Source organism: Megascapheus bottae, chromosome 17, assembly GCF_031878675.1.
Source record: "Megascapheus bottae isolate mThoBot1 chromosome 17, mThoBot2.hap1, whole genome shotgun sequence".
Taxonomy (NCBI): Eukaryota; Metazoa; Chordata; class Mammalia; order Rodentia; family Geomyidae; genus Megascapheus; species Megascapheus bottae.
Genome location: NC_143525.1, coordinates 24,883,609 through 24,896,222, shown reverse-complemented (window position 1 = coordinate 24,896,222; position 12,614 = coordinate 24,883,609). Strand labels below are relative to the sequence as shown.

The 12,614-nt window shown below is 42.1% G+C and overlaps 1 protein-coding gene across 1 annotated transcript in view; it reads left to right on the top strand.

Annotated features, from left to right (window-relative positions):
* Positions 1 to 746: 746 nt before the first annotated feature.
* Positions 747 to 12,614, top strand: part of Grb2 (growth factor receptor bound protein 2) — a 56,228-nt gene continuing 44,360 nt past the window's right edge. The window contains exon 1 of the mRNA XM_090350279.1: positions 747 to 1,224. Within this exon, the coding sequence (XP_090206405.1) occupies positions 1,147 to 1,224 (78 nt within the window). The 5' untranslated portion in view covers positions 747 to 1,146. The remainder of the gene's footprint in view (positions 1,225 to 12,614) is intronic.

The window sequence follows — 12,614 nt, the reverse complement described above, 5'->3', positions numbered from 1 at the left end:
ACCCTTTTCTGAGATTAATTACAGGTAAGAGTCTCAAGGACTTTCTTGCCCTGGCTGGCTTTGAACCGTGATTCTCTAGTCTCAGCCTCCTTAGTAGCTAGGATTATAGGTGTGAGCCACAGGTACACTGCTGGATAATTGTGTTTTAGTAAAGGTTTGTTTGTTTGTTTGCAGTGCTGGGGATTGAACCCAGGGCCTGGCACATATTGGACAAGGTTGTGACCTCCTAGTACTTAGCAGCCCAGGTTCTTTAAAAGGGATACCTTTCAAATGTAGATTAGGTCTTCAACTCTATTGTTTAGTAGATTGTAGAACTTTGATTAGCTGTATCAAGCTTAGAGAAGACCACCCAGTCTTTTCAGGGGTAAAAGAACCTTAGGCAGAAGCAGATTTTCACCAGCTGTCTTTCTCTGGTAATTATGGTTTGGACCTGGTAGGGAAAGGCGCTACTGCTACTGGTAGTAAATAGAGTTTAAAAGCAGTTTACTTTCTCTTGGTATTTTGAGGATATATCAAGATTTCATTTGAATAGAGTGAAACACCTCAAGCCCAATCTCCTTGGCTTGCTACTGACTGGGGGTGGTGTTTTCGAAGTAGCCTTGAGAGTTGGTGGGCACTGAAGGAGGTATTGTCTGTTTGACAAAGTTAGGTGCTACCCCAAGGGTGGTCCTTTATTTCAGTATACTTCCCTGGGTGCCCAGGAAGGAGTGAAGAAGAAAGGCGAGACTGAATGAGACTCCAGCCGGTTCCTGCTCACCATGCACACCCAACGGAAAGAGGAAGTGTATTCTGGAATAGCTCAAGCAGCTGCTACCATTGGCCACTGGGCCTGTCAGTTGCCTAAGGGCTGAGGCTTAAAAGAGGAAGGAGGAGAAACAAGCTGTTGCCTGGAAGGGAGGCGGAGGGCTGAGCCCCACGGAGCCAGGGGGCGTGGGGGCTGGGACAGCAGGCCTATTGGCAGGGCGGGGCTGCCCTGTCCGGACTACTTCTATTAATCCTCGGTCTTCTTATTCAAGGTGGCATTGTGTGTCCCTGTGTGCTGGAGTAGTCCCCAAGATAGGCTGAGCCCGGAGCACTGGGTTGCTTCAGCCGGGAAGACTCCCTTCCCCCCTGCTTCTGGCTCCTGACCACCCAGCAGCGCTCAGAATGGAAGCGATCGCCAAATATGACTTCAAAGCTACTGCAGACGATGAGCTGAGCTTCAAAAGGGGGGACATCCTTAAGGTAAGTGTTGGTGCCAAGCACAATGAGTGCTGAGAACTGCCTCTCCTTGTGCTCAGCTGCCTTCTTTCACTGTGATAGCACACAAAGAAGCTGTGCTGGTGCTGTTTACATTGCACACTTGTAACATTTATCATCAGGTTTGCTCAGATAGCATATAATAGATGCTGAGTGGAATATGAAATGTGATCTAGAGAGTTGTTGTGATGTGTGGTCTCTGACTGCCTTTGTGTGAATGCCCCAAGTGTTTGTTGATACTGCTAGTATTTCAGGAAAAGTCAAAGCAATAGGATTGTAGAAAGGAATGCTCTGGGTAGAATGATTTTCCTTTCATTAAAAAAAAAAAGGGGTCAGACTTTTTTTTAAAAAGACTTAAACGAGTATTTATGTATATGTAAAAGTTTTCTGTTAGTGTTTTATATATCCAAAAGAGTATGCATTCTGTAATTTGATCCTGGTAGCTTAGAAATTATGTTTCCTAGTTCCAAGAGGTTAGAAATGTATCTTTGATGCATTTTAACTCTTTATGAAAAAAATGATGTGAGTTCTAAATAAGGTTCTACCTCTTGTATAGGCCATATTTTCTTTTTCTTAAGAGAAACTTGAGGAGTGATTACTTATTAAAATCTAATTATACAGAAGTACACAACAGTTTCTCAATAAAATTCTTAGCCGGGCATGGGTGGCTCATTTCTATAATCCTAGTAACTCTGGAAGTTGAGATCTGAGCATCAAGATTTGAACCCAGGAAAGTCCTTGAGACTCCTATCTCTAAGTACCAAAAAAGGCAGAAGTGGAGCTGTGGCTCAATTGGTAGAGTGCTAGCCTGGAGCAAAAATGCTCAAAGACAGTGCCAGGGCCCTAACTAAATTCAAGCCTCAGGACCAGCACAAAAAGAGAAAAGAGAAAGATGCTTCTTGATGGTTTGTAGCTTAATTTTGAGCCCCCTTGTTTACAAGAGCATTTGTTTTCTACCTGACACGTGTTAATTATGATGCTCAGTTTGTCCTTTGGAATGTATTATTTATCTTTACCCGGTACTTATCAAAGAGTAAGGGAAAGCTAAAGTTGAAGTTTTCCTCTAATAGCACACAAAGAAAATGTGCTGGCGTTGTTTCTCCTGCACCTTTTAAAATAACCTGTGGTGGGGCCGGGAGTTTAGCCTAGTGGTAGAATGCTTACTTAGCATGCACGAAGACCTGGGTTTGACTCCTCAGTACCACATACATAGAAAAAAGCCAGAAACGGTGCTGTGGCTCAACAGGTAGAGCTCTAGCCTTGAGAATGCCTAAGGACAGTGCCCAGGCCCTGAGTTCAAGCCCCAGGACTGGCAAAAAAGAAAAATAGTCTGTGGTAGGTGCCAGTAGAATATTAAATGTGACTTGAGAAAGTTGATGTGATGTGTGGTCTTTAACTGCCTTTGTGTGAATGTCCCGGGTATTTCTGTTTGTTGATACTGGTAGTATTTCAGGAAAAGCCAAAGTAATATGCAGTGTGTATCCGAAATAATATGTGTTCACCATGTCTCAGCTTTTGGCATTCTTTCCTCTGAACCTTAGTCCAGATTGTTGGAATTTTCTAGCGATTTATTTACTACCCCTTAATGAAATTCTAGAATTTAATAGAGGAAGAGAAAAAAGTGAAAATATAATTTGTAGAAAAATAGAGAAGGGCTTGTAGTTTTTGTTGTTGTTAATTTGTATCCATCCATAGTTATTATTTTACCTCCATGCCCAGGGCAGTAGAGTTCTACTCTGAAGTTACCTGCACAGAATTTTCTTCTCTATGTTCCCTTCTCTCCCCCGCCCCCCCTTATTTTCTGTCTTCTTTTCTCTCTCCCCTTCTTTTCCTTTCTTGCCTCCCTCCCTTCTTTCTTTTTTCCTTTCTACTGCGGGCTAGGGCTTGAACTTAGAGCCGTTGATCTCTCACTTGGCTTTTAGCTTAAGGCTGGTGGCACTCTTTAACATTTGAGCTATACCTTCATTTCCAGTTCTTTGCTGGTATCCTGAAATATCAGTAGCTAGGATTACAGAATTGAGCCACTGGCACCTAGACTCAGACTTGTAGTTCTAGCTACTTGGGAGGCTGAGATCTAAGGATCACAATTCATATCCAATCCAGGCAGGAAAGTTTGTGAGACTCTTATGTCTAATTAACTACCAAAAAGCTGGAAGTGTTGTTAGGGTTCAAGTGATAGAGTGCTAGCCTTGAGTAAAAAAGCTCAGGGACATTATCCAGGCCAGTGACACGAGGCTCTTTGAGGATATCCTAAGTACTATTTCCAGCTGTAGGCTTTAGGAAGACACATTTTAGGAAGGCTCTTCTTTCCGTTTGTGATATCTTGGAGAGCTAAAACTCAGAACGAAGTAACTTGAGTGACTGCATCATTGTTGTAGAGATAATTTGATGTTTTTGAGGATGATTACTGTGTTCAGCAAATATACCACCAGTGATATCATATAATAAGACTGGCTAATCAAATACCTACATTTGTAGTCTGTACAGAATGCTTTTCAAGTGAGTTTCCCTACCCCTCCCTCTGTGTGTGTGTGTGTGTGTGTGTGTGTGTGTGTGTGTGTGTGAGAGTGTGCGCGCGCGTGTGCGTGTGTGCATGCGCGCGCACACCTCACTGCTCCTGGGGTTTGAACTTGGTCTGGGTGCTGCCTCTGAATTTTTCTGCTCAAGGCTATCATTCTGCCATTTGAGCCATAACTTCAATTCCAGCTTTTTGGTGTTTCGTTGGGGAGAAGAGTCTCATAGTCTTTCCTGCCCCAGCTGGCTTTGAACTGCGATCCTCAGATCTCAGCCTCCTGACTAGCTAGGATTGTAGGCATGAGCCATAAGTGCTGGCTTTCCTCCCTTTTTCTTAATATATACACTTCATAATTAGAAACTTGGGCCTGGAAGACTGTGCTCCTTATTATAGCTTAGTTAGCACTAAATCAATTAAACACACAGTAAGGATTTTTTTTCCCCCATTCCTGGGCCTTGAACTCAGGGTCTGAGCACTGTCCTTGGGCTTCCTCAAGGCTAGAGCTCTATCACTTGAGTCACAGCACCACTTTTGGTGTTTTTTTGTTTGTTTATTTTTAATGTGTATGGTACCTAAGAATCGAACCTGGTCTTCATACATGCTAGGCAAGCACTCTACTACTAGGCCAAACTGCCGGCCCCATAGTAGGGTTTTTTTTTTTGGGACCTGTCTTTGGACAGTGTTCTCTGAATCTCTGAATAGTGTCTCTGAAGTTTCCCAAGACATTTGATAAGTTTTAAATCAGTCAGCTCTGAAATCAGTATATAACCTTGCATCATTCCATAATCAGAATAAAATGTTGCTTAACTTTCTTTTTTAGGGGGAGGGGGAATCATGGGGCTTGAACTTTGGGCCTGGGCATTGTTGCTGAGCTCTTCAGTTTGAGTCTGTCACCCTACCCCTGGAGCCACAGCCCCACTTCCCATTTTCTTTTTCTTTTTTTTTTTTTTTTTGCCAGTCCTGGGCTTGGGCTCAGGCTTGAGCACTGTCCTTGGACTTTCTCAAGGCTAGCACTCTACCACTTGAGCCTCAGCACCACTTCTGGCTTTTTGCTATGTATGTGGGGTACCGAGGAATCGAACCCGGGTCTTCATGTATGCTAGGCAAGCACTCTACCACTAGGCCAAACTCCCGGCCCCCCACTTCCCATTTTCTAGAGGTTAATTGGAGATAAGAGTCACATGGTCTTTAATTCCTGGGCTGGCTTTGAACCACTATCATCAGATCTCAGCCTCCTGAGTAGCTAGGATTACAGGAGTGATCCACCACACTCAGCGTTGTTTAACTTTCTTACCAGACATTTTATGATAATGAAGAAAGTAAACCATACTGTTCACATTTTTTTATGCTTTCTTTGGGGAGAAAGAAAAATACATATACTTAGTGCTTTCCAGTTTGGTGGATAACTGGGATATGAATGAAACCATAATGCCATTATTGCTTTTGAATAATGGCTATTAGTTTATTAGTTATTTTGTGGCTTTATTTAAAAACAAAACCTTGCCTTTTGTCTCAAAACTTTGTACAATGAAATGAATACAGGCATGCTTTGTTCTAAGAACGGTCAGTAAACAAACAGAACAATTTTTCTCATTTGATTGTTAGGATATAAACCAGCTTTATTTGACTGGCCTTGATGTCATCTAATTATTCTGAACGTTAGTTGGGAGACCTAAAACTTTTATTAGGGGTTGGAATAGTATTGAACTTGAACTCAGGCCTAAGGGCTGTCCTTCGGCTTTCTCAAGACTAGAGCTCAACCACTTGAGCTACAATGCCATTTCTGGCTTTTTCTATGTATGTGGTAACCGAGGAATCGAACCCAGGTTTTTGTACATGCACCCTACTGTTAAGCCAAACTCCCAGCCCTTGTTTTTGTTTGAGATGGGAATTTCACTGACTAGTCTCAAATTTGTAGTCTCAAGTGATTCTCTCACGTCAGTCTCCAAAATAGCTAGAATTACAGTAAGTGCCATAATGACTGACTGTCCTTTCTTGATAAAGAAGACATGTAAGCTGGGTGCTGCTGGTGCATTGTCTGGGCAGACAAAAGTCTGAGACTTGAGAGACATTGAGTTCAATTTCCTGTACCAGCAAAAAAGAGGAGGAAGAGGAAAAGGAAAAATGTATATATGAGTATCAAAAACATTACATCTCAATACATTGAAGTAGACTGAGGCTGTGCCCTCTGTGTTAGATCCTGCAAACTTTTTTTTTGTGTGTGTGCCTGTCCTAGACTTGAATTCAGGGCTTAGGTGCTGTCCCTAAGCTTTTTCAGCGTAAAGCTTGAAGCTTGTGCTCTACCACTTGAGTCATATAGCTCCACTTCCAGTTTGTTGTTATTTTTGGTGATTAATTGGAGACAAGAGTCTAAGGAACTTTCCTGCTGTAGCTGGCTTTGAACTGCAAGCCTCAGATCTCAGTCTCCTGCGTAGCTAGGATTACAGGCATGAACCACTGTGCTGGTTCTTTTTCTTCGTATATGTGCTGTCCTGGGGTCTGGTCACTGTCCCTGAGCTTTTTGCTCAAGGTTAGTGCTTTATCACTTGAGCCACAGTTCTACTTTTTTTTTTTTTTTTTTTTTGATGCCAGTCCAGGGCTTGAGCTCAGGGCCTGAGCACTGTCCTTGGACTTTCTCCAGGCTGGAGCTCTACCACTTAAGCCTCAGCATCACTTCCAGCTTTTTTGTATGTATGTGGTAGGTCTTCGTGCATGCTAGGCAAGCACTCTACTACTAGGCCAAACTCCTGGCCCCCTGAACTTCTTTTGCTCAAGGCTAGCACTCAGCAGTTGAGCCGGTGCTGCTTCTGGCGTTTTCTGTTTGTGTGATACTGAGGAATCGATCCTAGTGCTTCATGCATGTTAGGCAAGCACTCTTATCACTGAGCCACTTCTCCAGCCCCAAATGAGTTTGTTTTTAATCACTACAAATGTACAAATGAATTCAAACTAGAGAATGAGGTTACTTCAGCAAAATTGCTCTTTTCTTCCTCTTCTCCCCCTTTCTCCTTCTTTCATTTCTCTTTTCTCCTTTGTGGTACTGGGGCTTGAATCTCATTCATATTAGATACTTATCCTACCTCTTGAGTTATATCACTGGCATTTTTTTTTTTTTGCTAGTCCTGAGGCTTGAAGTCAGAGAGTTTTCACACTGTCCTTGGATACTTTTTGTTCAAGGCTAGCACTCTGCCACTTGAGCCATAGCGCCATTTCCAGCTTTTTCTGTGTATATGGTACCAAGGAATTGAACTCAAGGCTTCCTACATGCTAGGTTAACATTCTACCACTACACTACTCTCCCAGCCCAGCATTTTGCTTTGAGACAGACTCTGCTTAACTTTGCTTCAACTGACCTTGAACTTTCAGTCCTGCCTCCCTAGTAACTGGGATTATAAACATGCTTCACTACATTTGTCTTTCTTTTTATATTGGTTACATATACCTTTCTGAGCTGGTCCTTTGGACATTGTTGTGTCTAATTGATTGGATTTTAGGTGATTTAAAACAAAACAAAAGTGTCTCTGCTGGGTACCAGTGACTCACACCTGTACTCCTACTTATTCAGGAGGCTGAGATCTGAGGACCATGATTCAAAGTCAGCCAGCCCAGACACTAATAGACCTTGAGACTCTTATCTCCAGTTAACCATCAGAAAACCAGAAGTGGCGCTTTGGCTCCAGGGGTAGGATAAGTAGTCTTGAACCGAAGAGCTCAGGGACAGCACCCCAGACCCAGAGTTCAAATCCCATGACCCACAAAAAATAACAAAAACAGGGCTGGGAGTTTGGCCTAGTGGTTAAAGTGCTTGCCTAGCATGCATGAAGACCCGGGTTCGATTCCTCGGTACCACATACATAGAAAAAAGCCAGAAGTGGTGCTGAGGCTCAAGTGGTAGAGCTCTAGCCTTGAGAAAGTCCAAGGACAGTGCTCAGGCCCTGAGCTCAAGCCCAGGACTGGCAAAAAAAAAAAAAAAAACCAACAAAAACAGTGGCCGGGAGTTTGGCCTAATGGTACTGTGCTTGCATGAATGCCCAGGTTCGATTCCTCAGTATCAAATACATAGAAAAAAAGCTGGAAGTAGTTTTGTGGCTCAAGGGGTAGAATGCTAGCCTTGTGAAAGCCCAAGGACAGTGCTCGAGCCCTGAGTTCAAGCCCCAGGACTGGCAAAAAAAAAAAAGTTTCTATGTATACTATGTATTTTACTTTCAAAGAATGTGGATACTCAGTTTATTCAAACAGTTTATTAATGACACTTTGCATCTAATTCACCTTGAAGAATGGTTCAAAAAATTGAAGTGCTTTGCTCAGGAACTTTGGTGTTTTTTGTTTTTTTTTTCCCTAATAACTGGGATTTGACCTGATTTTAAATCTTTTGAGCTAAAGTTCATTGTGGTCATGCTCAGTATCATAAAACGTTGAGACCATTTAAAGAGAAACCACAGATGGCATTTTGCGGAAAATCTTAGTACTTTTGGCAGATACTGTTTTGTTGGTCGTGGGGCTTGGACTCTGGGCCTGGGTGCTGTCCCAGTGTTCTTCAGCTCAAGGCTACCACCCTACCACTTGAGCCCAGCACCAATTTCTGGTGATTGATTGGAGATAAGAGTCTCAAAGACTTTGGACTTTAGTGCTTAGGCTGGCTTTGAACGGTGATCCTCAGATCTCAGACTCCTGAGTAGCTAAGGTTACGGTTGTGAGCCATCACGCCCAGCAACAGATACTCTTTAATTTCACTACTTCATGGATGTAGAATGAGACCTCTGGAATTGTAAAGCATACAGGCTCTAGGTTAGACCTTCTTTGGGTCCTAGCTTTTCAGTCTAGATCTAGCATGTGGTCTTGGGTTAATTTACTTTACAACCTTGTGATTTACAGTAATGTTGCCTTTCTGGGTCCTATGGAGGAATAAAAGAGCTAATTTATCAGTGTGCTTAGAGCAATGATTAGCATAAAATTGATAGGAATTGCTAGCTGTTAGTTGTTACTGTTGGATTTTTTTGTGTGTGTTAGTCCTAGGGCTTGAACATAAGACCCTGGAAGAAGCTGTACCTGAACTTTTTGTGCTCAAGACTAGCACACTACCACTTAAGCCACAAAACTCCACTTTCAGTCTTTTTATGTATTATTATTATTAGTGCTTAATGGAGATAAGAGTCTCACAGATTATTCCTGTTTGGCCTGGCTTCAAATTGAGATCCTCAGCTCTCAGCCTCTTGAGTAGTTAGGATTACAAGTACCAGCCACCAGCACCCACCTGCTGTTAGTTATTGACAGTACAAGTATTCAGGTTACACAACTGAGTAAGAGTAGTCTGTCTTTTAACTATTGTATCACATATCTTTTTTTCTATAACACTGGCAAGTGCTTATCAGGTTTTACCTCAGATTCAGGCCTGTTTGAATCCTATCTCAGGCTCAGCTGAAAGCCCAGAATTGATGGAGCACTGTTTGGAAAATAAAGTATTTCTTCATTTTTATATGACTGTAGCCTCTCAGGATTAAACCTGAGGCAAAGATTTATTCCTCTGTAGAGTCCTATGTTAAGAGATGTTCACTTTTTGAATTCTTTTGTTGATTACTAATAGTAGAAGATGTTTTGAAAAGTCAGCCTTGGAAAAAACTCATGCTGGTATTTATACTCTTGATGGTATTAAGGATTCTCATTATCTGTAAGTATGTGTGTAGACCTCTGGGAGAACATTCTTTCTGGTTTCAAGACTGAGGAGTAGGCATATTCTTTACCTTCCCAGCAGCTGCGTGCGCGCACGTGTGTGTGTGTGCGTGTGTGTGTGTGTGTGTGTGTGTGTGTGTGTGTGTGTGTGTGTGTGTATGTGTTATGAGACTTGAACTCTGGACCTAGATATTGTCTCTGAGCTCTTCAGCTCAAGGCTACTGCCCCCTTGGGCCACAGAGCTATTTCCATTTTTGGTGGTTAATTAGAGATAAGAGTTTCATGGACTTTTTTTTTGGGGGGGGGCACGGTTCATGGGGCTTGAACTCTGGGCCTTGGTGCTGTCCCTGAGCTCTTCATCTCAAGGCTATCGCCCCACCCCTGGGCCTGGGCGTTGTCCCTGAGCTCTTAAGCTCAAAACTATCACCTTGCTCCTAGGATCTTCAGCCCCACTTCCATTTTCTAGTGCTTAATTGGAGATAAGATTCCCACGTTCCTCCTTTAGTGCCCAGTTCTTTAGTGCTCCTGCTGGCTGTGAATGGCGATCTTCAGATCTCAGCCTCCCGAGTAGCTAGGATTACAGGTGTGAGCCACTGTAGGCTAGCTTTTTCTCTTAAGGCTAGTGCTCTGCCACTTGAGCTCCACTTCTGACTTTTTTGCTATTAATTGAAGATAAACATCTTATGGACTTGTCCTGCACAGGTTGGCTTCAAACCATGATCCTCAGATTTCAGCCTACTGAGTAGGTAGGATTGCAGATGTGAGCTTCCTGCATCTGTCAAAGCAGGCTTTTAATGCATATATTGCCCTGTTGCCCAAAGGACTGGACTAATGTTACCTAACTTAGAGCAAAATTAAGTGAAAATAAACCATAACCCCTAGCTAGAATATGTAATAAAAGCACAGCTAACTTATGCTTCATTCCCTAGTCTCCAGTAACAATAGAACATTATTTCAGTATTTCAGAGTTTGGCACTGTTTTATGGGACTATGGTATGCAGATTTGTGAAATGGTTAAACATGTTTGTCATTTAATGACAGTTTCTTTGAAAAATATTTCATTCTTGCTATTCTTTCAGGTAATTATAATTTGCTTTTATGGCTGTGTCAGATTAAGTTAATAAGTAATTATACTGCAGAAATTTCATGTGTAGATACCCTGTATTTTTAATTCAGTTTTCCTTATTTGAACTAGATGAGTATGCATTCTAGAGGAAAAGCATCCATCCTAAATCATGTCTGTAAAAGATGGGAAAACCTACAAATCGGGCTTTGTTTAGAATGTGCTGCAGATTTTGATCTATAAAGCCAGGAGGCTCCGCTAAGGCCTTTCAGAAAGGTAGAAGGAACTAAACTCGTGGCTCATGCCTGTAATCCTAGCTACTCGGGAGACTGACATCTGTGAACCATGACTCAAGGTCAGCCCAGGAAGACTTTTATATCCATAAGACTCTTATATCCAGTTAACTACCAAGGAAGTGACACTGTGTCTCAAAGTGATAAAGCATTGGCCTTGAGCAGAAGAGTTCAGGGACATGGCCCAGGCCCTGAATTCAAGCCCTATGACCAACAAGAAAAATTAACTACCAAAAAATGTCAAAAGTGGAGTTGTGGCTCAAGTAGTAGAGTGCTAGCCTTAAGCAAAGAAATTCAGCAACAGTACCCAGACTCTGAGTTCAAGCCCCAAAACTAGCACCAGAAAAAAGAAGTAGAAGAAAGGTAAGGAGTCAGTTTATGAGATACCCTCACTCATGCAGACATACTACTATTTCAATAGTCTCTGGATGCTGGGTTTAGGGAGAGCTTTTGCTTTATATGGCATTCTAGATGCTTTTACATGCACATACTAACAAAAATACTGTAATCGTTACCTAGATGGCAATGTACAAATCAACAAACATCTTAGGGCAAAAAACATCTGTTTTTTGTTTGTATGTTTGGTGGTGTGAGCCACTGATGCCTGGCCTGTTTTGTTTTCTTATAAGAGGGGAAAATACAGGGCGGGGGGGGAATAGGTACCAAGACATGTGAAAGGGTATCAATATATGTGAATTAATGCACCTTCTATCTGGCAAATATCATGTAACCCTTTTACTAATTACAATAAAAAAAGGGAGACATAAATCAAATACATTATTAAGTAAAAAAAAAAAAAGAGGGGAAAATACTTATACACAGTTTCTTGGAGCAAACTTGTTTCACCTTCAGACTTGAGAATTGAGAAAGTCTCACAATCCATGATCTTCAGATCTCAGCCTCCTGAGATCTGGCAATAGTTTAGTTCTTTTTTTTTTTTTCCTTTTCAGTTTTTTTTAGCATTTTATTTTTTTTTATTGTAATTAGTAAAAGGGTTACATGATATTTGCCAGATGGAAGGTGCATTAATTCACATACATTGATACCCTTTCACATGTCTTGGTACCTATTACCCTTCCTCCCACACCCCCAATAGTTTAGTTCTTGTGGTGGCTTTTTTTTTTTTTTTTTGGCCAATCCTGGGAACTTAACCCAGGGCCTGAGCGTTGTCCTTGGGCTTTCTCAAGGCTAGTGCTCTACCACGTGAGCCACAACACTTCTGGCTTTTCTGTGTATGTGGTACCAAGGAATCGAACCTAGTTTTCGTGCATGCTAGGCAAGCACTCTACCACTAGGCCAGACTCCTGGTCCAATGCTGGCTATTTTTTGAGTTCTTGATAACTGTGTCTGGTGGTTACTATATGGTGGCATACTACAAATATAGCACACTTGTATTACAGAAAGTTTATTGTCCAACTCTGCTGTAAATGTCACTAATCAAAAAAGTGATCAAAGATTTTTATCTGTCTATTTATTTATTTATTTTTGCCTGTCTTGGTGCTTGAACTCAGGGCCTGAGCACTATGCTTGGGCTTTCTCAAGGCTAGAGCTCTACCATTTGAGCCACAGAACCATTTCTGGCTTTTCTATGTAAGGGGTATGGAGGAATTGAACCTGGGCCTTCATGCATGCTAGGCAAGCACTCTATCACTAGGACAAACTCCCAGCCCTCAAAGATCATTTTTAAAATGCCCTGACTAGGGGTCGGGAGTTTGGCCTAGTGGTAGAGTGCTTACCTAGCATGCACGAAGACCCGGGTTCGATTCCTCGGTACCACATACGTAGCAAAAAGCTGGAAGTGGTGCTGAGGCTCAAGTGATAGAGCTCTAGCTTT